We start from the raw sequence: 16,373 nt of genomic DNA, 5'->3' as shown, positions 1-16,373 counted from the left end.
TTGCGGAACAGCAGTGTGATTCCCTAGCTAGCTCCCGGAACTTATTACAAGAAACTGCTGCAGGGTAGCTTAGCTGGGCGCTGAAGGGGCCAGCACCATGGTGCTTTATTAGGGATCCCAATTTGTCAGGGAACTCCCCCGACGACACGTCGGAGTTCCCAGGACGAAAGGGAACGTCTCAGTTACGTATGTAACCCTCGTTCCCTGAGTTCAGGGAACGGAGACGTGTCGTCCCTTCGCCATGTTGCTGTACCTTCGCGGAGGACTGGACACTGTTCGGCTCCTCAGCGAAAAGCACTGATGTAATGTTTACTTTCGCCTTTTATACCCGCGCTGGTAGGCGGCGACGACACGTCTCCATTCCCTGAACTCAGGGAAATCACACTCAGAGATCGAATCTCAGTGTAGCCGACAGTGCTACACTGCAAAGACGACACATCTGATGAAGGAAAACTGTCAGCCGATCGCACCAGAAAATTAAGATGATGAAGCTCGTCTTTAATACGCTAAATTATTTTGTTTTTGTGAATCATTCACGAAATTGAGATGACTGACAGTGATACCCGGCCAAAGCAACGGAAGACATTTTTCAAAACAAATCAAACAAATCAGAAGAATACTTTCAATACAGTATTGCTTTCAATTAAAAAAATAAACAATGAAAATGTAAAATAAAAATAAAATTAATTAAGTTTGAAAACCCATCGCACATTTCAAGGTATAAATAAAGTGTCGGGACAGTTTATTTTTTTAAAACAGGGTTGCATCGATAGAGTTTATTCCCTTTGCGATGCAAAATAAGAAACACAGAATCTTATTCTTGCAACATTTTAAATTTCTATTGTCAAAGAAATTGCAGCTAAGTTAAAAAATTAAAACGGTACAAAACGAAAATAGTTCAAAGCAACATAAATTAAGAACAGGCGTTTTTCTTTGTCTCTCTCTCGCGCTGGATCTTTTTTTAGTAAGTTAATTTTGTCTCCCTCACTGCGCGCGCCGGGTCTTTCTCGAAATTAAACATTTCAGGGTAAAAACACACCATACAGCTGATAATACTGTATATGTCGCTGCATGTCATCCACACAAATCACGAAAGAAAAAACTGTAACAAATAGCCTTTGTTACTTCAAAGATACAGCATGCCTTGCTGAATTCACCTTACAATAAAACGAGGTTGATCACGAATTAAAGAGCTCTGTATCTGCTAAATTGAAATTGTGTGTGGAAAACCTTTAAATACAATCAATAAAACTACAATATGTCTAATTTAATAAGATATAGGGCCTACATATGGACTTTTAGAGATTTTGAGATTTATCCTTAAAATAATTTTGTCTTTGCCTGCTCATCAGGCTGGCTATCCGACACTCTCCATATGAAAGATGGAACATTAACATCTCTTGTCCTGCACCCCCACAATAAAGCAACTATACTGCCTTCTCCAAACCCCCCACAGGCTATCTGAGTTTGCAAAACAAAACAAAGAGTTTGCAATTCACACTATTCTAGACATTAGCAATAGGCTATTCAAGTGTTGATAATGAAGGAATTAAATAATTTAGGCTATGTAGTAATATTTCTGTCATAAATGTTTATTACTAAATATTTAATTAGGCCTATTTCAATAATTGAAGAATTAAAACGCTACTTCAGTTTGGGCCAGCTTTTTCCAAGCAAAACTAAATACAATCTTCAAACGCATGTTCATTTGTTGTCATGAACAAAATGTTCAACTCAATATAAAATTCCACAGGGATCTTTGAATCCTTACAACCAGGGTGCGATTTGTGAATAAAGTTTTTTATTTTTTTATTCAAATAAATCTCGAACCACAGTGCTTCGTGCTGCTGTTAAACTAAATAACATTTATAGAATAATTATGAACTTAAATGAAACAATATTGCAACATTGACAAATACATTTATTTGATCTGTTTTTACAATTTAATTAGCAATATTTTCACCCTTTCCTTGTCCTTTCCTCATTGGGAAGCGCTCACATGATACCTAAACATGTTTGAGTAGATCCTCTGTACCTCTCAGTTTCATATGGATTACATAATCAGGCTTTAGACATAGCCGATTAATTTCGTATCGTGACTGAGCTGAGGCAAGTGGCTTTCGGTTCATTTTTGTGACGCGCAGTTCCTGGAGACAGAGACGACAGACAAACACTTGTCGTTAGCCTAATATGAATAAAAGTTTACAGTTTTGAACGATGTAGGCTACTCTACTCTTATCTGTATGACCGAAAAACTACAGAGTAGCCTATTAAGTTATTATAGCTGTTAAATAAAAATAAATCCAAATGAACGCGCCGCCGCGTTTGTCGAACACTAATTCAACATGCCAGAATAAAACCCGACTTTAGAACAATGCATAGCGCCGTTGTGGCCAAAACACTTAATTATAAACTTCAATATTTCATCTAAAATAATCTCAAAATGCTTTGTGACATTTTGAAAAGCTGTGCATGCATTACTGCCACTGGAACTAAGAACGTAACAGAATACTGGTTCTGATTTTATTGTTTGTCGTTTAAACGTGCCTGTTGCATATCTTTATTTTATATATTTAATATGGTCTATTGAATTAGCATTGATATATTTATTTATTTATTTATTTATTTATTTATTTTTTAACAGAACTGCTTTTGAAATTACGATTGGAATTATTATAGGCTACAGAAGTAAAGTCATTGTATAATATTTGTTCCTTAGTGTAAAATGGAAATGCATGGTAATTTTATTTTATAAATATAAGCAAAAAACTATGGTGTAACAGAGTTTTAGAACAAGACAAATCTCTCTGCATCAATAATAGGCTATAAAATACATTAATAGGCTAATATAAAAATTACAATAGTCCAAGTTGGTTCGGGATTTGAACCCGTGCCATCTAAATGATCGAAACGTAAGTTCTACCACTCGGCCATGAATTTACTCATTGCAAAATGCCCAAACGTTCCAATGTGTGTTCGCTCACACGAGCGAGAAGCGCTCTTCATTCGTCTCATTCCTCAATAGAATAGTACAAATAATCAGCTTAAATTTGGTTTGTTATTTTTGGTATTAAATTTGTTTTTGTGTACGTGTGTTTTTTTATCGCACTGCTCCCCGGGGTATAGGCTTGTCGCCCACCGACGTCTAGGCCTACAATATGAAATACAGGTTATATTGTTATCGTCTCTATTTTTAGAGACGCAGTAGTTTTGCCGCGGCGGCTGGCGCGGCGGTAATAGGCATTCTGGTTGGTTACCATCTGTATCTGACTTTGATTGTGAGAAAAAAAAAAATATTTTGAGAAAACGGCCTTTAAAAGTTTTATATTGTATAATTTCATACATTTCTAATGAAACCCCCACTCTACAAACAAAACATATATTCAGTATAATATTTAAAACACATGGAAATTGATAAATCTGGGAAAACCCGTGTCGGATGTCGCGCTGGTACGTTTTCAGTAAGGTCTAAAAATAGGTTGAATGTCAGTTTTTTTTTTGTTTGTTTTTTTGTCAAAATTGGGTTTTCATTACATTATTATTATATAACATCTTGTCTATCATCTCTGAATATATATTGGCAAAATTCACTAGTTTAGTGCAGAAAAATAGCCATTTATAGTAGCAGCTCTCCTTCTCTTAACACTACAAAGACAGTTCACCTATCAAAATAAACCTAGAATATATAACACCTAGAATTAAGGTATATCAATGCGCATTTCCCGCCAGTCCTGTGTAAACTACAACAGCACGCAAGTTTTAAAAACATTTTTTTTTTTTTTTTATCCAACATTATCATGAGATGCGGAGCACAAGAGAACAACTGAGTCTGAAGTAGCTGTTTGCTTAAAAGATCTTGCTCGTCTCTCAATCTTCCAATTTCAAAATGGTTTTCACAGAATGAATTTTGAGTTCGTAAGCTTTTGAATGATACCTAAATCTATGATGATTACTAACATATGTGAAATGAAAAAAGGCAATAAAAAAGAGCGCCAATCATCCCGCTAGCAGGACGTGACAGTTAATTAAACCTGTTTTTCAAAAAATTCTGTTCCTGAAAATCATAGCGATCAGCCGACTTCAGATAACCATAACTTTTGTTACCGACAAACGATGAAAGAAATAAAAACAGATTTGGAAAGGGCTGTAATAAATAAAATTTCACCATGTGATGGGTTTTTCCAGATCGCACCACAAATGAATAAATTATTAATAGCAGCTTCCTTAAGCTGAAGAGAACTACCTTAACAAACACACATAAGAACAGTCACAAAAACTGCAAACAAACTGTCCCTGTTTGTTGTATGTCCATCTATAAATAATTTAATCTTATAAACAGCTCCCTGTCTGTTTACAGCCTAAATGTCCATGCCTGCACCATATGTAGGCTCCTCTTCAATCTCCTGTCGGTGCCTTTTCACCTTTTTGACTGTGCTTACATTTTGGCTCAGAAAACCAATTGCGTTGTCGGAAATTCACATCGACTAATCAGATGTGGTTTTCGGCTGTAGATTCCCCGGCAAACTTTTGCGGTTGGTTTTTTCTACAAAGGAAATGCCCGTATTTGGATTAGACAGCGCTGTGTAGGAGACTGAGAGCTTTACAATGATACCAGGCATGACATGTTTTTGTGAATGGTGACGGCATGGGAGCTTGCGTTAAAATGCTAACTTTTGGTGATTTCTGATAGAAATCTAAAGGTGCAAGCTGACAAAATATAATGAAATAACCACCTTAATGTGTAATGTTGACATCATTTTTATTTTGACATGAAAGCTTACATGTTAAGGGAGCCCAAAACTGGCCCAAAATCTCAAAATTGACCACTGCATGAAAAAACAATGTTTTGTCTCACCTTAATGACCCCGTGTCTCAGACCGGCCTCTTCGGCAACAAGGTCGAGAACTATGCCCAGCAGTTCTCGGCTGTACAGAAGCAGACTGAGGCTATCAGGCATTCTGCCCCGGCAGGCAAACGCTACACCCAACCGCTGGCTGAAGAACCCCAGTCTGCTCGCAGCCAGCATTCTCGGAACAAGAGCCTCCATTCCGGACTTGCCTGTGGCCGACAAGCTTTCACGGGCTGCCCTCCCGGGAGAGTGGCGACTCTATCCCCAGGTGGTCCAGCTGATTTGGCGTCATTTCGGGGCCACTCAGGTAGACCTGTATGTCTCTCCAGAAACCACCCACTGCCAGTTGTTTGGGAAGTTGGTTGGTAAGCACGACCTGGTCGTCAGGTTCCTTAGGGGGGCTACAGAGACGTTAAGTCCAATCGCCAGATCTGCTGTGCCTCACTGGGGCAGCCAGGTCACCGGCTCGGCTCGGCTTCTCAGCGAAAACCTGAAGACTGTGCTGCACCTGCTGCTTATTATGTACACGTGCCACGATGCAGTGTAGCTGATGCAATTATTGCATGCCAATGTGCATTGGCTTGTTTTAGTTACACTCGAAGTAGATTGGGCTCTCGAGCGATATTCCTGTTTGTCGGTCTTCCGACGTAATGTCTCTGTTCCTACCTTCAGGGAATGAGGGTTACATATGTAACTGAGACATTCATCCTTTTACCGTGATAAAGTAACACTTATCGTAACATAGATTCTGGCTTCTAGTCTGTCAATAGATTAATGACTCACTAACTTGGCATTTAACTTGGCATATAAACTTGGCTAAAAAGTATTTCTTTAGTATGAGACATCCCATTTATTTATTTGGCTAACCAAGTAAGCCTCACATCCAGTAAATTGTTTTTAACTCCTACTATTTGTCAACAGGCAAAGTTCAATTCGGCGTCAGATGAACCAGTCTAACCCTGACTTCACAGTAACCCAGTTCCAGAGGCAGGACTCTCTGACTGGAATGAGTCTGGGCCAGCTAAAACCAGAACTCTACAAACAAAGATCCCTAGATGGCGAGGACAACCGAAGCAGTCATGTGGGCAGCTGTGGACGCCTCCATTTTATTCTTAAATATGACTGTGACCTGGAGCAGCTCATTGTCAAGATCCACAGAGCCCAAGACCTCCCTGCCAAGGACTTCTCTGGAACGTCTGACCCATATGTAAAAATCTACCTTCTCCCAGACCGCAAAACCAAGCACCAGACCAAGGTGCATCGTAAGACTTTAAACCCTGTGTTTGATGAGGTCTTCCTCTTTCCTGTGGCATATGCGGACCTGCCCACAAGGAAGCTGCACTTCAGTGTCTACGATTTTGATCGTTTTTCACGGCACGATATTATTGGCCAGGTGGTGGTTGACAACTTTCTGGATCTAGTGGACTTTCCCAGGGAGACCAAACTCAGCAGGGACATCCAGTATGTGTCTTCGGTGCGTAGATTTCTATTCTTCTGTTGAAAGGTATATTCTAAGAGATAATGATACACTTGGACACAACAAAAGAGAGACTCTAAAACACAGTTGAGATATTCAGAGACTATAGATATTTATTGTATCTTTCTTTTTATAAATATGCTGAATTAGCAGAAACAACTTTAAGTTAGCTATGCATGAGTTGATTTACCTCTAAAAGTGCAAACACTGTGGCTCAGTGGCACTCTCAAAAATGCTGTTTGTTCATCAAAACATTCATTTAGCTCTAACAAGTTACCTTTTGGTAATTTGTTTATTTGTTTATTTAAAAGGATCCCCATTAGCTGACGCCGAGATGACAGCTAGTCTTCCTGGGGTCCAGACAATACATACAAAACCCAATAATTACAATCACAATTACTCCCAAATATATCATATATAAATACACATAAAAAAACAAGAAAAAGTAACAATACAAAAAGTACTGATTAAAATAATAATAAAATAATGAAAAACAACATAGCACATGATACAACCTCACTCAACCAATCCAGACGATATTATGATGTTGAAAACAAATACAGTCTTTTTTTAAAACCAGTTTTTCCCTTGATTTCACGAACCCCAACTGGAAGATTGTTCCAAAACACAATTGACCTATAAAACACGGTCCTCTTCATAGAGTCAGATTTAGGTAGGGGTAAAGAAATCTGTCGACTATTCGCCCCTCTTGTGTAATGTGAATGCATATCTGAACAGTAAATTATATTATCATAAAGAAATTTAGGAGTCCGAGTGTTAATAATTCTATGAAAGTATACTAACATATTAACAGATAGTCTATGCTTGACCATCAGCCAAGCAAGACGTTCATGCATCTCTGCAACACTAGTTCTTGAAGAACAACCAAGAACTAGTCTTGCAGCCTTGTTTTGAGCCACTTGTAATTTTTTTTAAATGACTGTTTGATGCAGCAGACCATACAACAGAACAGTAATCCAAATGACACAAAACCAATGTACAAACAACACGACTAAACAACTGTGAATTTAGAAACTGCACATTTACGCATTACTGCAACAGCTCTACCCATTTTAGCAACAACTTTGTTGATGTGATCAGACCATGACAATGTGCAATCAAGCCAAAGTCCAAGAAGCTTCACCTTTTTTACTTGCTGTACATTTTGACCATTTACTTGTATATTCATTTTAGGATTATCAGATAATCTATACTTAGAACCAAATATTATACTCATAATTTTTGAAATATTTAGAACAAGTTTATTTGTTTTGATCCAGTTATACAATTTGCTGATCTCACAAGACAGAACCTGATTAAGCTCTGAACATGTAGGGGCTGCATAATAAAGAGTAGAATCATCAGCAAACATAGTCAATGTAGCCTTACTGAGTATATACGGCATATCATTTGTAAAAATTTAAAATAACAAAGGTCCGAGGCAACTTCCTTGAGGAACACCACAATCCAGGGACTTGCTACAAGATAATGCACCATTAAAATAAACTCTTTGCAACCTCTCCGACAAATAGCTCTTAAACCACTTGTTTGCTGAGGAAGTAAAACCATAACTAATAAGTTTGGAAATCAAAATTTCATGGTCGATCACATCGAAGGCAGCACTGAAGTCTAGTAGTAGTGTACCCACTAGCATTGAGTTATCAATTGATGTTAGCCAGCTATCCGACATTTGTGTCATTGCAGTGCAGGTGGAATGACCATACCTATAAGCATGCTGAAACATCGTAGTCAAATCATTGTTAGAAAAGTAATCTTGCACTTGCTCAAATACAATCTTTTCCAATAATTTACTTAGAATAGGCAAAATTCTAATAGGCCTACTATTTGGACCACAGAAAGTTGATTTTGTGTCTTTGGGTAAAGGAATTATCTTACTCTCCTTCCAAAGTTTTGGACACACACCACTAATCAGACATCTGTTGAAAATGTGACAGATTGGTTTAGAAATATGTCCAGCTGATAATTTCAACAGCTGACTATCCAAGTTGTCTGTACCAGCAGACCCACCAACAGTCAAAGATCTCAGCAACATTTCCACCTGCACAACATTAACCTGATGAAATTCAAAACTACACAGTTTATCTTTCATAATACACCTTTCTATTAGCTCATTGGAGTTGGAATCAACAGTGTATTTCATTGTCTCTCTAAAGTTAGAAACCTTATTAACAAAATAATCATTAAAATAATTTGCAATCTGTATTGGCTTAGTCAAATAAACTCCATTCAATTCAACAAAAGAAGTACAAGTAGATTTTTTCCCCATGATTTACCACTATCGTCAATTCTCTTCTGAAAATATTTTTTCTTTTTCACTCTGTTCACCTTGGTCACATGATTCCTTAAAGTACAATAAAATGTTCTGTCCTCAAGAGAGTCAGAAAGAACCGCAACCTTTTTAGCCTCTTCCCTTTGAGCCATTAATCTCCTTAACTCAGTATCAACCCAAGGAGCACTTTTGGCTTTAGCTGTAAATTTCTTTAATGGGGCATGATTGTTAACAACTCTCATAAAACAATCCATAAATAAATTAAGGGATGCATCCACATCATCAATGTCACTGATCAAATTCCATTTAATATTATCCAGTTCATTTAGAAAACTCTCCTCATTAAATACCCTATAAGATCTTTTCATAATGATTTTAGGACAGGCTCTAGGTAGCTTAGTTCTCCTGGAGACAGCAATACAGTTGTGATCACTAAAGCCAACTGTTACAGAAACGGGTGTTGAGCACATATCAGGATTATTAGTGTAAATATGATCAATACATTTTGATGTTAAAGATCCTGTATTGTTACTAGAAATTATTGTTGGTTGATCCATTAATTGAGATAAACCACAGGGGTCTGTCATAGTTTTAAGCTTATTCTTCAGAGGACAAATATCAGATAGCCAATCAATATTTAGATCACCCAGCCAGTATAGCTCTCTTTTTTCCTCAGTCACCTTGTCTAGCATATTACATAAACCATTTACATACTCTATCCTGGCACTAGGTGGCCTATAACAACAGCCAAGAATAATTGATTTTAAATGTGGAAGTTGTACCTGTAACCATAACACTTCAACATCATCAACCATTAAGTCATGTCTCAGTTTAACAGGGAAATGATCCCGTATGTAAATGGCCACACCACCTCCAAACCTGTTTCGATCATTTCTATAAATTGAAAACCCCCCTACAGGTATATCAACATCTGAATTGTCTATGAAGTGATCCAGATGAGTTTCAGAAATCACAAGTATGTCTATTTTGTTTAATTGCAAAAATAAAGACAGGTCTTGAATTTTGTTCCTTAGACTACATATATTAATACGGAAGCCCTGAACCGCAACGTAAAAAAAAAAAAAATTACGTAAAAAAAAATAAAAAAAAAAGTAAAAAAAAAAATGCTATCATTTCGAGATTAAAGTCGAAATATTTCAAGATTAAAGTCGAAATGTTTCGAGATTAAAGTCGAAATGTTTCGAGATTAAAGTCAAAATATTTGTGTGTGTGTGTCTGTGTGTGTGTAAAGAAATGCGCTTGTGAAGTCGAACTGCCGTCTATAATAGGCACTTTACGTTCTGGATACATTTTAAGTGCATCATTCTGTATCCAATCATTTGGCCGGATCCCGTGATTTCCTCAAATATAATAACCACTGGTGGTTGAGGAGAGATTCCCTGAAATGATTGTAAAGCACTTTTAAGTGTAGGCCTACAGTAGACATATGAAAGCGCTATATAAATGCCTCATTCATGCATTCATTCATTCATTCATTCATTCATTCATTCATAAAGCTGGATATCTTGATCCAGTCTGACAGTATATTTTATAACGTCCTATAGCCTAATGCCATGTTGGTAGACCTGTAGAATATCCCTTTGTTGAAAGCCCAGATAAAAGTAAAAAGCTATTATTTTGTGTAGATCCAGTTTACACACACACACACGCACGCACGCACACGCATGAATGCCAATGTGAAATAACGGCAAGCACACACACAACTTCTACGGAAGACTTTATTCTCGAAATATTTTTACTTTAATCTCGAAACATTTCGACTTTAATCTCGAAACATTTCGACTTTAATCTCGAAACATTTCGACTTTAATCTCGAAACATTTCGACTTTAATCTCGAAACATTTCGACTTTAATCTCGAAATATTTCGACTTTATTCTCGAAATATTTCGACTCGAAATGATAGCATTTTTTTTTTTTACATATATATTTTTTTTTTTTACTTCATTTTTTTTTTTTTTTATGTTTTTTTTTTTTTTTTTTTACGTTGCTGTTCAGGGCTTCCGTATATTAATATGTGCAAGGATTAAACCTTTAGGTAGTTTATTTATACTGGTCATCTTAGTTGAAGGTAAATAAGTCCTATATTATAATCTAGTTGAATATCTTGTACCCTAAGTTATTTTATCATCATCAAGTAAGGCAAGGCAAGGCAAGGCAAGTTTATTTATATAGCACATGTCATACACAATGGCAATTCAAAGTGCTTTACATAGAAGAAATTAAAATAATAAAACTAAATAAGAATAATTAAAACAGTTTAAAAAAATAAAAAATAAAATACAGTACAGTACAATCAGTCGGACGAACATTGGCACAGTGCTCATTCAGTAAATGCATAGTTAAACAGATGTGTTTTGAGTCTGGATTTGAATGTGACTACAGTAGGAGCACATCTGATCTCCTCTGGAAGCTGGTTCCAGCTGCGACTGGCATAATAGCTAAAAGCGGACTCACCATGCTTAGAGTGAACCCTTGGTATTTCTAGCTGATATGATCCTAGTGATCTGAGTGATCTGTTGGGTTTATATTCAGTGAGCATATCTGCAATGTATTGAGGTCCTAGGCCATTGAATGATTTATATACCAGTAATAATACTTTAAAATCAATCCTAAATTTAACTGGGAGCCAGTGTAAAGACCTGAGGACTGGTGTGATATGTTCATATTTTCTAGTTCTGCTCAGGATCCTGGCGGCAGCGTTCTGTATGAGCTGCAACTGTCTTATGGTCTTTTTGGGAAGGCCAGTGAGGAGTCCGTTACAATAATCCACCCTGCTGGTGATGAAAGCATGCACAAGTTTCTCTAAGTCTTGTCTGGAAACAAAGCATCTAATTCTTGCAATATTTTTCAGATGATAGTATGCTGATTTAGTTATTGCTTTGACATGACTACTGAAACTAAGGTCTGACTCTAGTGTCACACCAAGATTCCTGACTTGATTTTTAGTTGTTTGACCCCTAGAGTGAAGGTATGCATTCAACTTGAGAACTTCATCTTTGTTTCCAAACGCAATGACTTCAGTTTTGTCTTTGTTTAACTGAAGAAAGTTTTGACACATCCAACTGTTGACTTCATCGATGCATTGGCACAGGGAGTCAATGGGGCTGTAATCATTAGGCGATAGGGCTAAGTAAATCTGTGTGTCGTCTGCATAGCTGTGGTAAGCAATTTGGTTCTTTCTCATTATTTGGCTCATTGGGAGCATATACAGGTTGAACAGGAGTGGCGCAAGAATTGAGCCTTGAGGGACTCCGCATGTCATGGATGTCCACTCAGACTTATGATCTCCTATACTCACATAATAACCTCTCCCATCTAAGTATGACCTGAACCATTTTAGGACTATCCCAGAAAGCCCCACCCAGTTTTCCAGCCTGTCAAGAAGTATGTTATGATCGACAGTGTCAAATGCAGCACTGAGGTCGAGTAGTACCAGCACTGATAATTTGCCTGAATCAGTATTTAAGTGAATATCGTTTATTATCTTTATGAGCGCTGTCTCTGTGCTGTGGTGCGGTCGGAAACCAGATTGAAAATTGTCAAAGTATCCATTCGAGCATAATAATTTGTTCAGCTGATTGAAGACAACTTTTTCAATGATCTTGCCTATGAAAGGAAGATTTGAGATCGGCCTATAGTTGCTTAATATGGTCTTATCCAGATTGTTCTTTTTCAGGAGGGGCTTGACAACTGCAGTTTTCAGGGAGTTTGGAAAACTCCCAGAGAGAAGTGAGGCATTTACCACTTCTAGAAGATCTGCTTCTAAACTGTTTAACACACTTTTGAAAAATAATGTGGGAAGTGTGTCAAGAGCGCATGTTGATGTTTTAAGGTGCTGTACGGTTTCTTCCAAAATTTTGCCATCAATTTCTTTGAAGTCAGACATAGTAACTACTTTCTCAGGTGGTTTGATCTGTCTGACCCCAGGGCAACTCAAGGATGTGCTGATCACCTTTCTGATATTATTGATTTTCTCAGAGAAGAAAGAAGCAAACTCACTGCACTTGTTGTCTGAGAGCATTTCACTGGGAATCTGGCTTGGGGGGTTTGTCAGTCTCTCTACAGTAGCAAAAAGAGTGCGTGTGTTGTTTAAATTACTGTTTATAATATTTGAGAAGAAAGTCTGTCTAGCTTTGCCTAGTTCCATATTGAAAGCATGGATGCTGTCTTTGTAGATGTTATAATGGACTACAAGTTTTGTCTTCCGCCACATGCGCTCTACTTTTCTGCATTGTCTTTTCATATTTTGCACTGCTGTTGAGTTTCTCCAAGGTGCTTTTTGTCTGCCACTCTTCTTCCTGACTTTAACAGGAGCAATATCATCAAATACACTTTTAATTTTTAAGTTAAAAGAATCAAGGAGAAAATCAACAGAGTCTACAGATATGCTTGGTGTTAAGGATATAGCCTTCATAAATAGTACACTAGTGTTCTCATTTAAGCATCTCTTCTTGACAGACACAGATCTAGCTTCAGTGGCAGGAGAGATCAATATATCAAAGAAAATACAGAAATGATCAGACAGCGCTACATCCTTAATAACAATCGATGAAATGTTTAGACCCTTACTGATAAGTAAATCTAGAGTGTGTCCACGATTGTGTGTGGTTCCATGTATATGCTGAGTCAGATCAAAAGTTTTTAAAACACTTTTGATTTCTTTTGCCATATTGTTTTCTGCACTATCTATGTGGATGTTAAAATCTCCAACAATGGCAAAACAGTCAAACTCTGAGGTAATTGTTGATAACAGTACTGTAAAATCCTCAGCAAAGGCTGGAGAGTATTTTGGAGGCCTGTAAATAATGATAAGTAAAATGCGTGGAGCACCTTTTAACACAATACCCAGATATTCGAAAGACAAGTAATTCCCAAATTATATTTGCTTACATTGATAGATATCTTTAAAAAGAGCAGCTAGACCCCCACCTCTCTTAACAGCTCTGCAGACACTCATAAAAGTAAAGTTAGGAGGGGCTGCTTCATTGAGGATTGTTGCACTGCAGCTGTCTTCTAGCCAGGTTTCATTCAGAAGCATAAAATCCAGATTGTTTGTGGTTATTAAGTCGTTGACTAGAAGTGATTTATTTTTAAGTGAGCGGATGTTAAAGAGTGCTAACTTAACAGACTTACTTTTCCCCACAGCAATCTTAGTTTGACGTGTAATAGGCACCAGATTAGTTAGGTTTGCTGTATGGCTATTGAAGGCCTTAGACTTTCTATCTTGTAATAGAACAGCAATAGAGAAAGATACAGGCACACTGGGTGCCCGCTTGTTCTGTAAACATTTGAGAAAGTTACTGTTATCAAAACGGGGACCCGACACATATCACTGAGAGCTGGTATCAGTTGTTTTTGGTTCACCTCGAGCAGATGGAGGAGGGTGTGGGCCCTGGCGTTGTGGCAGAGGCCGAAGAGCTCTCACAGGAGGGGGAGGGCGAGCTGGGCCCGCAGGCTTTGGTGCAGGCTTTGGTGCGGGTGGTTGAGGTGCCTGTCTTTTTTTGGTTGGTATCTGGGGGCTTGCAGCAAAAGAGTGGGATAGTCTGGTTCCAGCATACACCAGTTCTTCCATTTTCTGTGAGAAGCACAGAAGTGGCGATGCTGGGGAGAGGGAAAAAGTGTCTGGTGAAAGGGGCTGTTGCTCTGGTGTTATCGGAGGCTGTAATATGCTGTCCTGGCTTCCCTGGCTGTTTTCCAGGAAGTCGTCCTTGGGTGCTGAATCTTCAAGCAGTTCTGATATGTCTGTCTGTAATGAGCTCTGTGGGCAGGGCTCAGCTGAGATTGTGTCCGTGAGCAGAGGTTGTTGTGGTGGAGTGGTGTTATCATGTCCATTTTGCTGCTGAAGTGAAGTCCCGTGGTCATTCATACTGTGTCCAGGTGTGTGTGTGCCGTTCAGATTGAGTGGATTGGCACAAAATGCAGAAGGATGATTGAGGGAGAAGTAGATATTGTCCTTTAACACTCTTGAACCAAGTTTGTTTGGGTGATGGCCATCCCGATGAAACAGTTGTCTCTGACTCCAGAAAAGATTGAAATTGTCAATGAAGTTCACTCCTTTTATATTGCAGGTTTTTTGCAGCCATGTATTAAGCCCAAGCAACCGTGAAAACCTGTTTGTTCCTCTTGCTGGGAGTGGTCCACTGATGAATGTTTGAACTTTCAGTCTTTTAAGTGTTTCAAAAAGTTCATGGAAATCCTTCTTAAGGAGTTCTGACTGCTCTTTGTGAATATCATTCTTCCCCACATGAATGATGAGTCGATTTGCAGTCTTATGTTTCATCAGAATGTTCTGAAGTTTCCTGTTTACATCAGAAGTTGTTGCTTGTGGAAGGCAGCATGTAGTTGTATCCCTGCTGCTAATGTTTCTGATTATGCAGTCCCCCACTATCAGAGTCCTGGGCTCGGCTGCGCTCTGAGCTGAGTGCCGCTGTCTGCTCGACCTTGAGCGCCAGTTAGCATCAGTGTTAGCTACTGGCCCATTCAGTCTGTGTTCGATCACATTCATCACGTTTGGGGATTCCTCATTTACATTCCTTAGTACTTCAAATCTGTTCTCAAGATGTATAGGCGGGGGTAGGAGACCAGTGTTTGCAATCCTTGTCAGAGCTGTATCTGGGGTAGAGGATGCTACTGTGGCAATATGTGATGCTCGTGACAATCTGATGTCTCGAGTGCCTTTGGGTCTTGCTCCCTGTTTGTGCCATCGATTAGTAAGTTGATCGGCTTGTTTCTCTACCTGTCGAGGAGCACAAGTTTCATGGGACTCACCAGCTGTATGCTGAGGGTGTCCATGACGAAGCTCTGTTGTGTGCTCCGTCTGGTTTGGTGGTCCCGTAAGTAACTTTGTTTCAAGAACTGCAATCCTTTGTAAAAGTCTGTGGCAGTTAGTGCAGCAAGTAGATTCCAGGGGCCCGTTCTTCGTACGTTGCTTATTACATCCGAGATCAAATGACACATCCAAGATGATATCATCGTGCGAATCATGATCTGGCTAACTCGGTTCTTCGAACACACTTGCTGGATATGATTAGTATCGCTGGATTGAGTTATCTGAGATAATTGCGCGTTCATGCGCTGGTTAAAAGGGGATATGTATCGATAGTAGAAACATTGATCAGCAACGCTGCTATTGGCTGCTCACCGTGGCCAAAGAGCGCGCTCAGTTTTTCTCCTCAGCAGAGCAAGAACTAATATAGTCGAAGTTTATTCGGAATTTTAATGTTTAATCAAAACGCCAGGGAACACCTCAAAGTCTGCAAAAGCCAGGAGAGAGGGCTGGCAAAAAGTAGCAGACAATTTAAATCCGTTAGAAGTGGCCATGTTAGATGTTTTTATCACTTATTAGCCTATATTTTTGTATTTTAATAATTGCATAATTACTTTGTGCATTGTAATGTCAGTCACCATACTAGAACATGGGAACAAATAAAAGTGAAGTACAAAAATATTCTACATAATGGTCATTTTTAGTTATATTATAGTCTCTTTTATAAAAGGCACTGTTAAATAAATGGTGTTCTGTTTATAAAAGCAACCAAGAAAAAGGCTGAGAAAAAAATAGAAAAGATCTTAGTAGCCTACACTGTAAAATAATTTTTGCTGCGTTAAATTAAGGCTGTATAGTCATTTCAACTGTTAAATCTTGAGTAATGATGAATTGCTTTGACTTGTGAAAGTGAAAACTGATAAACTTATGTTAATGTACACATATTTTGCCATGAGTTATTGATCACA

The 16,373-nt window shown here is 38.3% G+C and overlaps 1 protein-coding gene across 1 annotated transcript in view; it reads left to right on the top strand.

The window, feature by feature from the left end:
- Positions 1 to 16,373, top strand: part of syt9a (synaptotagmin IXa) — a 111,310-nt gene that overhangs the window by 23,956 nt on the left and 70,981 nt on the right. The window contains exon 3 of the mRNA XM_079874229.1: positions 5,771 to 6,323. Coding sequence (XP_079730355.1) covers positions 5,771 to 6,323 — 553 coding nt within the window. The remainder of the gene's footprint in view (positions 1 to 5,770; positions 6,324 to 16,373) is intronic.

Source organism: Squalius cephalus, assembly GCF_949319135.1.
Source record: "Squalius cephalus genome assembly, chromosome: 6".
In the NCBI taxonomy this organism is placed as follows: domain Eukaryota; kingdom Metazoa; phylum Chordata; class Actinopteri; order Cypriniformes; family Leuciscidae; genus Squalius; species Squalius cephalus.
This window is presented reverse-complemented; position numbering and strand designations above follow the sequence as displayed.